The sequence below is a fragment of the Bombina bombina genome, chromosome 2, assembly GCF_027579735.1.
Source record: "Bombina bombina isolate aBomBom1 chromosome 2, aBomBom1.pri, whole genome shotgun sequence".
Lineage (NCBI taxonomy): Eukaryota > Metazoa > Chordata > Amphibia > Anura > Bombinatoridae > Bombina > Bombina bombina.
The window spans coordinates 607,181,667-607,199,354 of NC_069500.1; the positions used below are offsets into that span (position 1 = coordinate 607,181,667).

General features: G+C 38.3%; 1 protein-coding gene across 1 annotated transcript in view; it reads left to right on the forward strand.

Moving 5' to 3' along the window:
- Nucleotides 1-17,688, forward strand: part of DOCK8 (dedicator of cytokinesis 8) — a 515,743-nt gene that overhangs the window by 415,075 nt on the left and 82,980 nt on the right. The window contains exon 45 of the mRNA XM_053699981.1: nt 10,646-10,882. Within this exon, the coding sequence (XP_053555956.1) occupies nt 10,646-10,882 (237 nt within the window). The remainder of the gene's footprint in view (nt 1-10,645; nt 10,883-17,688) is intronic.

Genomic DNA, 17,688 nt, shown 5'->3' on the forward strand with positions numbered 1-17,688 from the left:
AATATACTTAGACGATATACTGATTTACTCCAGAACAACATCTGAACACATAAAACATGTTAGGTGGGTGTTGACACGTTTATGCGAACATAGATTGTTCGCTAAATTAGAGAAGTGTTTATTCCACGTGCATGAGATAAAGTTTCTTGGGTATATCATCACACCAGATAGGATTCAAATGGATCCAGAAAAATTATCTGCAATAAAAGATTGGCCACAACCTAAAACAGTGAGAGCTGTGCAACGCTTTTTGGGTTTTTGCCAACTTTTATCGCAAATTTATATTCAACTTCTCAGCTATTGTGAAACCTCTGACCAATCTAACAAAAACTAATACAAAGTTCTTTTGGTCAACAGAAGCCGATGCATCTTTTAAACTCTTGAAAGAGAAATTTTCATCAGCAACCATCTTGTCAATCCCTGATCATACTTGTGAATTTATAGTAGAAACAGATGTATCAGACATTGGCATAGGAGCAATCCTTTCCCAAAGAACTAGTACAGATACTACGCTTCATCCAATTGCCTACTATTCAAGAGTTTTGCAACCTGCAGAACTAAATTATACGATTGGCGACAAGGAACTGTTGGCCATTAAGACTGCTTTAGAAGTCTGGAGACATATCTTAGAAGGTACTAACAGACCATTCACAATATACACTGATCATAAAAATCTTCAATATTTACGTCAGAGTAGAACCCTCTCGTCACAACAGGTCCGTTGGGCATTATTCCTTGACAGGTTTAACTTTGTAATAACATACAGACCAGGACCTTTAAATTCTGATGCTCTTTCACGTGTATATGAACAAAATCAAAAGACAGAACATAACATGTGTCTCATACCTCCAGACAAAATTATAGGTAACCTCACACCATTTGAAAACGATATCCTCAAAGCTCTTCAAACTGATGACATACCAGACATCCCACAACTACAAAAAGACAAAACAGGACTTTATACTTACCATGACAAGATCTATATACCTACACTACTTAGGACTTATATCTTGCAACAATTCCATGATAACCCCCTTTCTGGACACCAAGGTATATATAAGACTAAGGAAGCAATTCAGAGATATTTTTGGTGGCCTAAGATGGCAGATGCCATTCAACAGTACATAGTATAATGTACAGTCTGTGCTAGAAATAAAACTCAGAAACTAAAGCCCATTGGACTACTCACACCTTTACCAATTCCGGATATTCCTTGGACAATAATTTCAATGGATTTTATAGTGGAATTGCCAGTATCTCAAAACCATAACACCATTATGGTGGTGGTCGACCATCTCACGAAATTAGCACATTTTGTTCCCCTACCGTCTTTGCCATCTGCAACTGACACCGCAGACGCATTCATAAAACATATAGTACGTCTCCATGGAATCCCTCAATCCATCATAACAGACGAGGGACTCAGTTCACTTCACATTTTTGGAAAGCTTTATGTTCAGTTCTACGTATACGACCTAGATTAACAACTTCTTACCATCCTCAGGCTAATGGTTTAACCGAACGAATTAACGGGATTTTAGAACAGTATCTTCGTTGCTATATAACACATTTGCAAGACAATTGGTACTCTCTTCTCCCTCTAGCTGAATATTCATACAACAACTCAATATCAGCCTTGACTAAAGTCAGTCCATTCTATGCTACCTATGGTTACCACCCACAAAGCATTCCACTTTCGCGTATAGGTTCTACTTCACCAGCAGCCACTTCATATCTCATCAATCTCCAGGACTCTCTTATCTTACTAAAGGAACATCTACAGGTTGCCAAAGCCTCGCAGAAACATTACTACGATTTAAGACACAGAGATATTCCGAATTACAAATTAGGTGATTTGGTATGGCTTTCCACGAAATATCTGAAATTATCTGTTCCGTCAAGGAAGTTGGCTAACCAATACATTGGCCCCTTTCCTATAAAGAAAATACTCAATCCAACCTCTGTGACCCTACAACTGCCACCTAGATACAAGGTGCATCCCACGTTTCATGTGTCTTTGCTGAAACCATATACATCCAGCACCTTTAGGGGCAGGCCGAAAGAACCACCTCCGCCCATTCACTTGGATGACCATGACGAATTTGAGTTGGATTCTATACTCGACTCCCGTATGTACCGTGGTCATTTGGAGTACCTCATCCGTTGGAAGGGCTACGGTCCTGAGGAGGATTCCTGGGTACCCAGGTCTCATGTTCATGCTACCCATCTCTTGGATGCTTTCCATAGGCGTTATCCTGCTAAGCCTGCATCCTCGGAGCGGATGCTTTGAGGGGGGGATCTGTAATGTCCCTTTAAGACATTCCACTTCCACCTTTTCACCTGCCTATAAAACCTCACTTCCTGAGATCTACTTTGCTTGATTATTTTGTTTGTTCTGATTGGAATACTTCACAGAAATCAAGTCACTCCTGCTATCATCTCAAACTGAGTGATATTGAACTTTTGCTTATTTGAATTTAACCCTCAAAAAGGAACTTTCTAACTAATTGCTGCTTTCTACTAAAGACACTTAATCTGCACAGCCATCTGAATCCATTTCATAGATTGCCTGTCAGTCTCTCTCCTAAAGTGCAGCTCCACCACAGTATTACAGAGGATTTTCTCACAGCTGCAGCTGATTCATTCACCTGCTTCGCTAGGACTTCAACTCACCTTCCTTCCGGAAGCTACAGAACAATCTCTCAGCCTGACCAGTACTGCAACTAGCCACTCAGCTCTCAGGAAGAACTCCAGTCTCACTCCATTACAGCGTTCCATGCTGCAAGGGAAAGCCAAGCACAGGCTACCGCAAGTATAACTCTGCTAATCAGATTCTCTCAAGTTGTTTCTAGTTCATATTATCAACCGTACTTACTCAGTCTTTATATTAACAATTAATCTTATGCTAAAGAACTCTATTTTTGATCTAGCTATCCATATTTGCCTCTGTGAATTTATCAGACTTGCACACTTGTTTGTCTGAATAGAATCATATTTGTCTAGCAGCATTTCCTGTGAGTTCACTCTTAGCAAAACGCTTGAAGCATATTGCCAGGTTATAATTTGTATCTCTTGGCGTTTGCAACTAGCAACACACTGCAATTCTAAAAGATACAATTTATCTTACAAAGCCTGCTGGGGTTAATGTTTCTAGTCATGAAGCTGCTATGTCCTCAGAGGAGGAGGTTTGGTTCTGTTAATCAGAGGTCTACCTCTGATCATGAATCTGATATATATATATATATATATATATATATATATATATATATATATATATATATATATATATATATATATATATATATATAGCAAGCAAGCAAGAGACATCACTCTCTGGTCTTAATAGGAGAAAACAAAGAAGTTTTAATTAGTGACGTTTCGGGGATTGCTCCCCTTCATCAGACCAGTGTTTCGGGGAACACTGGTCTGATGAAGGGGAGCATTCCCCGAAACGTCACTAATTAAAACTTCTTTGTTTTCTCCTATCAAGACCAAAGAGTGCTGTCTCTTGCTTGCTGTATTGTATCCCTATTCAAGCACCCTGGCATATGATGGACTGTTTGTGAGAGTGCACCTTACTCACTTTGTGTGTGTGTGTGTGTGTGTGTATATATATATATATATATATATATATATATATATATACACACATACACACAAATAAGTGAAGGCCCACACTCGCGTTTTGAAACCAGCCACCCAGGGTGCTTCCAAGAAAATAAGTAATAGTAATTCATCAAAGGATGCACTCGCCAGGGTTTGCAAATAAGTCACCTTTATTCCATGTGACGTTTCGGGGTTTCACCCCCTTCCTCAAACAGAGACAATTTTGACAGGACAAAATTGTCTCTATCTGATAAAGGGGGTGAAACCCCGAAACGTCACAAAGAATAAAGGTGACTTAATTGCAAACCCTGGCAAGTGCATCCTTTGATGAATTACTATTAATTTTATATATATATATATATACTACAGGAAAGTTCTTTTCTGTGAAAAGCATTACTGGGCTACAAGAAGCTGCACCCAGGTGGTAAATCGCCATAGAACAGGCTAACAATAGTATTGAGCCAGTTGTTCGTTCCTGTGAGTGTGCTTCTCTCTGTGTGTATTTAGTCTCCCTATGAGAAAAAGGGGAAACCATACATGGACTCCTTGCTCAGTGTGCTTAGAGGAATATGGCTACACCTCACTGATGAGGCCCAATGAAGGCCAAAATGATCGTCTGGGGTTGCTGTGTTCCTTGTTCAGATAGGAATTGCCTGGTATTTCGGTGCTGGACTGACCGTAATAGGCGGGATCAGACTGATATACTACAGGAAAGTTCTTCTCTGTGAAAAGCATTACTTGGCTAAAAGAAGCTGCACCCAGGTGGTAAATCGCCATAGAAAAGGCTAACAATAGTATTGAGCCAGTTGTTCGTTCCTGTGAGTGTGCTTCTCTCTGTGTGTATTTAGTCTCCCTATGGGAAAAAGGGTAAACCAGACGTGGACTCCTTGCTCAGTGTACTTAGAGGAATATGGCTACACCTCACTGATGAGGCCCAATGAAGGCCGAAACGATTGTCTGGGGTTGCTGTGTTCCTTGTTCAGAGAGGAATTGCCTGGTATTTTGGTGCTGGACTGACCGTAATAGGCGAGATCAGACTGATATACTACAGGAAAGTTCTTCTCTGGGAAAAGCATTACTGGGCTAAAAGAAGCTGCACCCAGGTGGTAAATCGCCATAGAACATGCTAACAATAGTATTGAGCCAGTTGTTCGTTCCTGTGAGTGTGCTTCTCTGTGTGTGTGTGTGTGTATATATATATATATATATATACTTATTTGGTTCAATTGAGCATATTTGTTCTCTTTGTAAAGAAACTTTATTTACTTTATAGGTTAATGTCCTAAAGTAGATGGGGATAAGCCAGTTTACTGTTTAAATCCTGTTTTTATTTCTATGGTTAAATGCCTTGGTATATTCCTTATATTCCTGATGTGGTATCTGACATTATTCCAGAGATTGGGTTTAGCCAAGTATTTATTTTTAATCCTTTTGCAAGATTTAAGAAAATGTATCTTTTTTCAGCTTCCAATGTTTATTTTTGGGAATCCATTCCCAAAGTGGATGGGTTTATTTTTACTCTGACTTTTACATATCGCTATTTCTTTTGGGAGTTAGAATCCTTCCAAATGAATTTTTTTAAGCAGGTTATCATTTTAGATCAGTAGTATCTATTAATGATAAAGTTGCATCTTTCTTTTGGTTTATCAATCTTTTTGGGCAGTTTTCTGACAATTCTACTAGTAAAGATTAATCTTTTTTGACAAATGTCTTTGTCGATACTTGCTAGGGCTTTTTTGGTTAAAGGATTACTTTCTGTTATAATTTTTAAGCTAAACAACTAACATATTAAAGTTAATAAACATTAATTAAAACCTACTGACCTATATTTTCTCCAAAACGAAGTTTCATAACGTTCTAAAAGTTATATATTTTATTCACCGATGATGTCACGTTATCCTGCCCACTATTTTCAGCACTGCATGTTCAAAATACTTAAACCAATAACTTTGTGTTTAAAGCGCCATTTTGAAACCTAGGTATTGTAAACGGATTGGTACAGAGCAAAGGATACCCACGGAGTGGGTTTGGAAAACAATTAAATTTGCAGACAAAATTTCTGATAGACGGTAAAGATATGTTAATGAAATGTTATTGATAAAAAACGTATTTGGGGTAGTTAGTTAGTAACAGGCATAGAAAATATTTACTTACAGTGGCCCTTTAAGTCTGCTGATATGGTTTCTAAATCCAGAATGTGATGGAAACACAGAGAGGTGCAACAGATACAGAGCGACAGGAAATGTGGATTAGCCTGGCAGAGGCATTTAGGATGGATTGAAGGAGGGAGAGGCAGGAAAGAGGAAGGCCAGTAAGTAGGATATTGCAGTAGTCAAGTCGGGAAATAACAAGGGAGTGGATTATTTGCTTTGTGTTGTTAGTGCTCGGAAAAGGGTGAATCTTGGAAATATTGCGTAGGTGGTTGCGGCAGGAAGAAGAAAGAGATTGGATTTGGGGGACGAAGGATAGATTTGAGTCAAGTGTAAGTCCAAGGCAGCAGACTTGGGGAGATGGTGATGCCGTCGACAGGGATAGAAAAGTCAGAAGTCGGCGTAGAGCTTGAGGGGGGGATTAGAAGGAGCTCAGTCTTGGACATGTTAATCTTTAGGTGGTGAGAGGCCATCCAGGAAGAAATACCAGATAAGCAGTCAATGACATGAGAAAAGACAGAGGGAGAGAGGTGGAGAGGTAGATCTGGGTGTCATCAGTATAGAGGTGATATTTGAAGCCATAACTGTTGAAAAGTTTACCCAGTGAAGAAGTATAAATGGAGTAGAAGACCCAGAACAGATTCCTGAGGTACTCCAACAGACAGAGGCATTGGAGAGGAGGGGTCGCAAGCAAATGACACAGAAAAAGACCTGTGAGAAAGATAATAGTGACTCCAAGAAAGACCAGTGTCACAGAGACCAAAACAGCTAAGAATATGTAGAAGGAGGGGGTGGTCAACTGTGTCGAAGGCAGCTGAGAGGTCAAGTAAGATAAGTATGGAGTAGTGGCCATTACTTTTAGCAGAAAGAAGATCGAATGAATAGTCCTCTAGCATAGGGGGTTCTCTGATTCTGTTATTGAGTCTCTGATACAGGTTTGTAAGCCTGCATTCAGGAAGTTTTATTATAAGGTTTAGACCTTTATTTATTTATATAAGGATCATGTTTTTTTCCTGGCATTTTTTTAAGAATTCCTAGGATTTTTTGCATTTTGTTGGATGGTTTGAATAAGGGTTTATCTGCCAGTTCTTTTTGAAGGGTTAGATTTCAGTTCTTTCCCTTTGAAAGATTGCTAATCTTTCAGACAGCTTTGTTCTAGCTTTGGCTAGAGTTAAGTTTATTGTTAAACCAAATTTCTCCTTCTTGGTGTCATATTTTGGCTTTGAGGGTTTTTGCAGGCTTCCTTTTTTTTTGAGCCTATGCATTAGGTTTTCTAATGGCTAGATTACGAGTTTTGCGTTATGAGTAAAAAAGCAGCGTTAAGGCTCATAACACTGCTTTTTTACAACGCTGCTATTACAAGTCTTGTAGGTACAGCTGTCCTGCACACTTTTTTTGGCCGTACCGCAAATTAACTTACGCAATTTTCGTAAAAAATTCCATTGCGCCGGTATTACAAGCTTTTTTTTTAGGCCAAAAAGTTAGCGGTACACCCTATCCCGCAAGATTCCTAGCACATTCTAAAGTCAGTAGTTATGAGTTTTATGCTACAAAGCTGTAGCATAAAACTCATAACTAAAGTGTTAAAAAGTACACTAACACCCATAAACTACCTATTAACCCCTAAACCAAGGCCCTCCCGCATCGGAAACCCTAAAATAAAAATATTAACCCCTAATCTGCCGCTCCGGGCATCACTGCCACTATAATAAACATATTAACCCCTAAACCGCTGCACTCCCGCATCACAAACATTTGTTAAATATTATTAACCCCTAATCTGCCGCCCCTAACATCGCCACCACCTATCTACATTTATTAACCCCTAATCTGCCGCCCTCAACGTTGCCGCCACTATACTAAAGTTATTAACCCCCAAACCTAAGTCTAACCCTCTAACTTAAATATAATTAAAATAAATCTAAATAAAACTTACTATTAATAACTAAATAATTCCTATTTAAAACTAAACACTTATCTGTAAAATAAACCCTAAGCTAGCTACAATATAACTAATAGTTACATTGTAGCTAGCTTAGGGTTTATTTTTATTTTATAGGCAAGTTTGTATTTATTTTAACTAGGTAGAATAGTTACTAAATAGTTATTAACTATTTAATAACTACCTAGCTAAAATAAATACAAATTTACCTGTAAAATAAAACCTAACCTTTTCTTACACTAACACCTAACCTTACACTACAATTAAATAAATTACATAAATTAAATACAATTACCTAAATTACAAACAAAAAACCCCACTAAATTACACAAAATAAAAAACAAATGACAAGATATTTAAACTAATTACACCTAATCTAATAGCCCTATCAAAATAAAAAAGCCCCCCAAAATTAAAAAAACCCTAACCTAAACTAAACAACCAATAACCCTTAAAAGGGCCTTTTTTGCGGGGCATTGCCCCAAAGAAATCAGCTATTTTACCTGTAAAAAAATAAAAACACCCCCCCAACAGTAAAACCCACCACCCACACAACCAACCTCAAATAAAATCCTAACTAAAAAAACCTAAGCTCCCCATTGCCATCAAAAGGGCATTTGTATGGGCATTGCCCTTAAAAGGGCATTTAGCTCTATTGCAGCCCAAAGCCATAACCTAAAAATAAAACCCACCCAATAAACCCTTAAAAAAACCTAACACTAACCCCTGAAGATCCACTTACAGTTTTGAAGAGCCGACATCCATCCTCAACGAAGCCAGGAGAAGTCCTCAGCGAAGGGGCAAGAAGTCCTCAACGAAGCCGGGAGAAGTCTTCATTCAAGCCGGGAGAAGTGGTCCTCCAGACGGGCATAAGTCTTCATCCAGATGATCTTCTATCTTCATCCGGAGCGGAGCGGATCCATCTTCAAGACATCCGACGCGGAGCATCCTCTTCTTCCGACGACTACCCGACGAATGAAGGTTCCTTTAAGTGACGTCATCCAAGATGGCGTCCCTTAGATTCCGATTGGCTGATAGAATTCTATCAGCCAATCGGAATTAAGGTTGAAAAAATCCTATTGGCTGATGCAATCAGCCAATAGGATTGAACTTCAATCCTATTGGCTGATCCAATCAGCCAATAGGCTTGAGCTTGCATTCTATTGGCTGATTGGAACAGTCAATAGAATGTGAGCTCAATAACGTGCAAGTTAGCACCGCACCCCTCTTACCGCAGAACTCGTAATCTAGCCGTAAGTCTTTTATGTGATTTTCCTTATCTTATTTTTGTAGGAAAAGGCCATTTCTTAGGACTAGATTTGTTTTCTTTCCTAGTGTTGTATCTTCTGTCTGTATCAGACAGGAATTTGTTGTTAAGGCATCAAAAGTATTATACTGACGCTACTATAGTTTTCAGACAAACTTCTAGTTTGTTTGTGTTCTTTTCTGGTTACAGAACAGGACAGAGTAGCTTATGCCATTTCTTTGTTTTCTTGCTTGAAACTTCTGTTTCATAAGGCTTTTTTTGGAGGCAGGTTAGCCTGCACCTTAACGGATTACTGTGCATTCTCTTGGATCTATTGCCATTAATTGGCCTTTTAGGAATGAGGCTTCAGTTGTCCAACTTTGCAAGGCAGCTATTTTTTCTTAAATTCTACCATTTTGGTGTTTTTGCTTTTTCTGAGATGGCCTTTGGTAGGAAAGTCCTTCAGGTAGTTGTTGCAGGGTAATTATTTGCCTGTTGGTTCATTTTTTCATTGCATGGTTTTGCCCTTTTTGGGGTTTTATTGGGGCTGTGGATTTAGTTTTTCAGTGAAAAAGATATTTCTTAAATCCCACCCTTTGGGGCCGATTTATTTAATGTCAGACGGACATGATCTGTTGTAGCAGGTCATGTCCGCCCCATATCGCTAAATGCGCTATCGACATTTAAAATTGGACAAAGCATTTCTAGTGAAATGCTTGTGCAATGCAGGGGGTGTCAGTCATCCCGATTGTATCTGATCTGGATGATTGCTGTCCGCCACCTCAGAGATCTTACGACCAATGCTTCTTAACTTCTGTTTCCGGGGTGCCGGAAACTACGGGGGTTGATTGCAGCATCCGCTGCTTAATAAATCTACCCCTACATGTTTCGTTACTCGTTGACTCCACTGCTTGGGTATTAGTTCCCAGGAGTAATGAATCGTGGACTCTCACCACCTGTATGAAAGAAAACATCATTTATGCTTAACTTATAAATTAATTTCTTTCATGGTGGCAAGAGTCCACAAGACCCCACCCTGTGTTTTTCTGGTGTTGTTTATTCCTTACGCACATTGTTTTTTCCATGCTCCTATTTTTTGCTCTTGATTATTTTCTTACCTCTTTGAATTGGCTATATCTATATGTCAGACTGAGTTGCCAGTGAGGTGGGAGGAGTTTTATAGAGTTCCTGGACTTTGGGAATCTTTGCCTCCTTCTTGTGGTAGGGAAGAGTAATTCCCTGAGTCGTGAACTCTCACTACCTTGAAAGAAATTAATTTATCAGATAAATAGAATAGGGGTTTGTATAACGATTGGTTGTAACTTTTCTGGTGTTTTGCTATATGTGCAAATAGGAATAGTAAATGTTAAAATAAATCATTGAATTTAGAAAATATATCTTGATGCCAAATGTTTTCCCTGGTTTACAGAATCAAATAAATGTCTGTATTCCACTTATGGTCTATAGGGAAAAATAAAATACGCAGAAACTGTCATTTCTCAGAAACAAGAATAAGCTTTATTGTGGCTTCCATCTACAGTTAATTTCCACAACTGTAGAATGTTTCATGTCATCCATATTATTGTTTAGGTAACAGTGACAAATGACTTAATCTAAGAGTGAAAAAACATAATCTTATTACAATAAAATTAATCATTGTGGGCCAGACATTTACTCTGTATGTTTCTTTTCCTTTGCTAGGCTTACGTACAGATCACATTTGTGGAGCCATACTTTGATGAGTATGAAATGAAGGACCGGATAACACCCTTTGAGAAAAAGTACAATCTACGTCGCTTTATGTACACCACCCCTTTCACTCTAGATGGGAGACCGAGAGGAGAGCTTAGTGAGCAATACAAGAGGAAAACCATTCTAACTACCATGCATGCATTTCCTTATATCAAGACTCGAATCATTGTCATCCAGAAAGAAGAGGTATGATTGGTGTGAAATGCTTGTTCATTATCTCTTACTGGAGACTACTTACCACAACATTAATTCTGTTATCTATTCCTCTCTTATGATCAAACATAGGTATTCCACATAGTTGGAGTAAATAAATCATTCCTGGAGGCTAAGAAATCATCACATATCCACATGGGCAGTTCTATGTCTTACATTTTGGGTGGGATACAAAGGCATGTACACTCACTCACAAGTACACACACGTCCAAGAATGGAAATTCCCACTAATAATGTGCTAGTTAAATAAAATGCATACTGACTAGTGCATTTTTCTCCTAATAGTAACTTTGACTGTTTAATTTTAGTGACATTTTTTAATTGATGTATGTGTCAGTTTGTGTTTATCTTTTTATATTAGAAGAGCATTGATTGTTTATCCCTGCGCACTCCACGCATTCATTGCTGCTAGTTTGCAAGACTCTCACTCTGGGTGTTAGAGTATAAACTCTCTACAACATGCTAACTGTTCCTTTAAATAACACCGCTGTGTAGCGATTAGCACTCACAGTTCGTAGTGATGTCGGTGCTTGGTCCTGGGGGAGTACCTTCCGTGATATGTTGGGAATTTCATTTGTTTCTTTTCCCCTATTCAAGTCACCTGGCGTCCTTGAGCTCAGCGTGAGTGCGTGTCGGTTGCATATGCAAATACACCTCCTTTCTCATTGGTTGAGTGAACAGGCAGCCTCCGTATACGTCATTCCGGGTCTCTCATTAATGCTGGCTTCATATGGATACAGTGGTAGTAGAAAGAGAGAATCCATGGGCCTTTCGTTCGGTAAAAAATATATTCTTTATTGCAGTATATTTTAAAAGCAACAATGGCAGTTCATCAAAGATACATTACAGCTTCATCCCCGGAGCTTGGCTGTCACGATGGCCGACGCGTTTCGGCTTTACAAACCGTAATAATAGCTTAATTGTTGACAGACAAGCTGGGTGTTTTAAAATGTGAAAACACCACATGATTGGGTAAAACAAATTGACAGTGCTCTACATCCTTGTATGACATATATTTAAGGGGCCAGTATTGAAACCACTGAAACGTGCCAATATTCTCTGTGCTTAGAAGTGTAAACTCATAGGTAATGCAGGGACATTTTATGTTTTAAGTCCATATATTATAAGTGTTATAACCCGGTGCACACATAATTCATTTTGGGCATTATCATTTATACACTTCCAAGTTAACATGCTAATCAGTATGTCCTAGTTGGTTATTTGATCCTCCAGCCAAATGATTTAATTTAACTTAGGTTGTAATAAAGCAACTCTTATGAGATATCTGTGACTGATGGAATTATAACAATCCTTATAACTGATTTCCCTCATGTTATATTAATTATTTGGTTTGTTGTATATATTGCCATTAGCGATTGTTGCTCTGGTGGGCTATACCTAGCATGTAAGTAGCTACTCTATTGCTATCATATGTACACTTACTGATTGTATATTTTGTGACACAATTACTTATAGCCCTCAAATAGAATCACATACTGATCAGTCTCACAGGTCTGTGTACACTGATGATACAAAAATATATCACTTATATATATTTTTTTGAGATATGGGATATAAGAACAGTGGGGGTAAAGGAAAAGAGAGAGTAGGGGAAATGTCCAAAGATATAAAACTTTTGGACCATGAAGGAGACTTCAGAATGTTCAGTTCCAGTAATTTATCAGGTCATACTCTATTTAATCCCTGTGGTTTTTCGTGTTTTGAGTGTAAGAATCCAGTAGATCTTTTGTCTGGCTAGTAATTGATCTCTATTCCCCCTTCGTTGTGGAGGTGGTATGTGGTCAACAATACTCCATCTTAGACTGTCTGGGTTTTTGTTGTGAAAAATGTTAAAATACATGATTAGAGGTGTGGTAAGTGTGCCCGTTTTGATATTGCAGACATGCTCGCAAATGCGAGATCTAATCTCCCTTTGAAGTCATCCCTACATATTGTAGGTCACACTGGGAACAGGTTAGTAAGTATATTACATACGTAGCTCTGCAATTATAGCATTTTTTATGCTGAAAGGTTTCTTTCTTGACCATACTTGTGAAACCATTGCCCAATTGGGCATATTCACAGGCTTTGCAATTGATGTTGTGACATTTGTATACCCCTTTAACTGCTAACCAAGAACTCTGGTTATTACTTTGTTTATTTTTTAAGCAAGTAGGGGCCACCCTATTCCCTATAGTTACACCTCTTTCGTAGGCGAACCTGCACCCTCTTCTAACTGTATCAGCTAATTCATCATTGGCTGTGAGTAGGGAAAAGTGTTTCGAAATTATCTCACAAATTTTCCCAAATTGTTCACTATATGTAGTTATAAAGGTCATTTTCTCACTCCCTATCTGTGGGGGCTTCTTCTCACTCAACAATAGTTCATCTTTCTCTCGGGTCTCCGCTGTTTCTCTAATGCCCCTAACCATCTTTTTAGGATAGTTTCTCGACACCAACCTCTTTGTCAACTCATCTGCTTGTCTTGTAAAAACTGATTTGTCAGAACAGTTTCTCAATGTCCTAACAAATTGCCCTTTCGTTATAGCCTTAAAGACTCTGTTTGGATTACTTCTTTTTGCATGTAGTATAGTGTTTTTTGCTGTGGGTTTTTTCGATAGATTTGAGTATCTATATGGCCTCCCTCCCTACTGGGCACTCCAGTCGGTGTTACATCCAAATAGTTTATCTGATTCTTTCCCAGTTCATGGGTAAAAGAGAGACCTATTTTGTTAGTGTTTAAGGCCTTCGTGAATTCTTCCATCATACCCTCATCTGCATGCCAAATTAGTATGAAATCATCAATAAACCTTTTGTAAAAGGTAATATTGGTCCTGAATGTGATACCATCTCCATAGATGTGGGACTGCTCCCATCACCCCATAAAGAGGTTGGCGTACAAAGGGGAAAATTTCGCCCCCATAGCAGTCCCACATCTCTGGAGATAGAACTCACCCTCAAAGCTAAAATAATTATGGGTAATCTTGTTACCCTTAATATAAATTCACAATGGCTCTCATCAAACTGACCCGATCTGGTTAAAGGGACAGTCTAGTCCAAAACAAACTTTCATTATTCAGATAGGGCATGTAATTTTAAACAATTTTCCAATTTACTTCTATCACCAATTTTGCTTTGTTCTCTTGGTATTCTTAGTTGAAAGCTAAATCTAGGAGGTTCATGTGCTAATTTCTAAGCCCTTGAAGGCCGCCTCTTAGCTCAGGGCACTTTGACAGTTTTTCACCACTAGAGGGTGTTAGTTCATGTTTTTCATATAGATAACACTGTGCGCACGCACGTGGAGTTCCTAGGGGCCCGCATTGATTGGCTAAAATGCAAGTCTGTCAAAAGAACTGAAATAAGGGGGCAGTTTGCAGAGGCTTAGATACAAGATAATCACAGAGGTAAAAAGTGTATTAATATAACTGTGTTGATTATGCAAAACTAGGGTGTCTGTTAGATGGCTGGATAACCCTTCCACAAATAGTTGGAGGATTGAATCCAGCCACTGAGAGAGACGCTCTGTTAGTGATCCTTTGCCACTTATTATGGGGCGGCCTTGTATTGTGGAGCCAGGTTTATGTATCTTGGGGAGATGGTTGAAGACTGGTATGATTGGGTTCTTTACTTTGACGAGAGCTATGGTGAATTTATATAAAGGGTAACAAGATTCTTACTTACCCACAATTATGTAAGCTTTAAGAGTGAGTTCTATCTCCAGAGATGTGGGACTGCTATGGGGGCGAAATTTGCCCCCTCGTATGCCAACCTCTTTATGGGGTGGTAGGAGCAGTTCAACATCTATGGAGATGGTAACACATTCAGGACCAATATTACCTTTTACAAAAGGTTCATTGATGATTTGATACTGATTTGGCATGGAGATGAGGGTATGGTGGAAGGGCTTGAACACTAACAAAATAGGTCTCTCTTTTACCCATGAACTGGGAAAGAATCAGATAAACTATTTGAATGTAGCACTGACTGGAGTGCCAGTAGAAAGGAAGGCCATATAGATACCCAAATCTATCGAAAACCTAACAGCAAAAAACACTATACTACATGCAAAAAGCAGCCTTTCAAACAGAGTCTTTAAGGCTATCATGAAAAAGGGCAATTTGTTAGGACATTGGGAAACTGTTCTGACAAATCAGTTTTTACAAGACAAGCTGATGAGTAAACAGAGAGGTTGGTGTCGAGAAACTATCCTAAAAAGATGGCATTAGAGAAACAGTGAAGACCAGAGAGAGAGAGGAACTTTTGTTGAGTAAGAAGAAGCCCCCATAGATAGGGAGTAAAATCTGTGAGAAAATGACCTTTCTAACTACATATAGTGAACAATTTGGGAAAATTTGCGAAATAATTTCGAAAGACTTTTCCCTTCTCACAACTGATAATGAACTAGCTGATACAGTTAGAAGAGGGTGCAGGTTCGCCTGCAAAAGACGTGTCACTATAGGGAATAGGGTGGTCCCTACTGGCTTAAAAAATAATAACCAGAGTTCTTGGTTAGCAATTAAAGGGGTATACAAAAGTCACAACATCAATTGCAAAGCCTGTGAATATGTCCAATTGGGCAATGGTTTCTCAAGTGTGATCTTAAACCTTTCAGCATAAATAAAGCTATAATTGCAGAGCTACGTAGGTAATATACTTACTGACCTGTTCCCAGTGTGACCTACAATATGTAGGGATGACTTCTAGGGAGATTAGATCTCGCATTCGCAAGCATGTCTGCAATATCAAAACGGCACACTTACCACACCTCTAATCATGCATTTTAAAAAATTTCACAACAAAAACCCAGACAGTCTAAGGTGGGCTATTGTTGACCACATACCACCTCCACAACAAGGGGGGAATAGAGATCAATTACTAGCCATACAAGAGATCTACTGAATTCTTACACAATTCAAACACGAAAACCACAGGGATTAAATAGTGAGTATGGCCTGATAAATTACTGGAACTGAACATTCTGATGTCTCCTTCATGGTCCAAAATTAAAGTTTTATGTCTTTGGACATTGCCCCTACGCTCTCCTTTCCTTTACCCCCACTGTTCTTATATCACATATATCAAAAAAAATATATATAAGTGATATATTTTTGTATCATCAGTGTACACAGACCTGTGATCAGTATTTGATTTTATTTGAGGGCTATAAGTAATTGTGTCACAAAATATACAATCAGTAAGTGTACATATGATAGCAATAGAGTAGCTACTTACATGCTAGGTATAGCCCACCTGAGCAACAATCGCTTATGGCAATATATACAACAAACTAAATAATATAACATGAGGGAAATCAGCTATAAGGATTGTTATAATTCCATCAGTCACAGATATCTCATAAGAGTTGCTTTATTGCAACCTAAGTTAAATTAAATCATTTGGCTGGAGGATCAAAAAAATCATCTAGGATATACTGGTTAGCATGTTAAATTGGAAGTGTATAAATGATAATGCCCAAAATGAATTGTGTGCACCGGGTTTTAACACTTATAATATATGGATTTAAAACATAAAATGTCCCTGCATTATTCATGAGTTTACACTTCTAAGCGTAAAGAATATTGGCACTTTTCATTGGTTTTAATACTGGCCCCTTAAATATATGTCATACAAGGATGTAGAGCATTGTCAATTTGTTTTAACCAATCATGCAGTGTTTTCACACCCAGCTTGTCTGTCAACAATTAAAGTGAGGGTAAACTCCTCTGTTGGTAAATGACAGATTTCAATTATTTAATACAATATCTATTAAACCGCATTAAAAATTTTAACCTTTTATATGCACTTTTATTATAATTTACACATATTTAGAAACTGTTGTAGCGCCACATCGCTCCACCCCTTATATTTCCTTCTCTGAATACACTAGACGCTTATCTTGTTTTCACCCTCTCTGCACGTCATAGAATTTGCACGCTCCCTATCCTGGTATTTTCAACACATGCGCATTGTTGAAAATGATGTATACCAAGTAAATATTGAGTCACGAGATTCAATGTTTACTTGGTTACTTCTGAATGTAAATATTGGTGTGATCAAGTAAGTGAGAGATCAGTCCCTTAGAAAACAAGAAAAAAAAAGTGACTCATAACGCATGCGTTCTCAAAAACATGCACGTGCAAATTTGTCACAGATTTTGAATGCTCCTGATTAGATGCGCGTCTTGGAAGTAAAATGGGATATTGCACATGCGCATAGCGGGTTGCATAGGAGTAAGCCTGTCTGGCGACAGGCTTGCTGATTGGTACCAACAAATAAACATTGAAAATTACGTCACAGGGGGCTGGAGATGGAACTATAAGACGGACCAAGAAATAAAAGTTTTCTAAGTTTTTTTCATATATTTGATTAGATGAAATTTTGTGTGTGTAATTAATGTAATCAAACAGGATTATTAATATAATCGATTCATATGGAGTTTACCATCACTTTAAGCTATGATTACGGCTTGTACATCCGAAACGCGTCAGCCATTGTGAAAGCCAAGCTCTGGGGATGAAGCTGTGATGTATCTTTGATGAACTGCCATCGTTGTTTTTAAAATATACTGCAATAAAGGATATATTTTTTACCGAAGCAAAGGCCCATGGATTCTCTCTTTCTACTTCCACTGTATGTATCTTTTTATGTTACCAATTTTTTTTATAAAGGGAATTATTGGCAATATTGTTTTCAGAATTAAATTATTAGTTTGTAATAAAAAATGTAAACTTGTTGTTATACAGTCACCCTACAACCTGATTTCATCCATCCCTCACGGT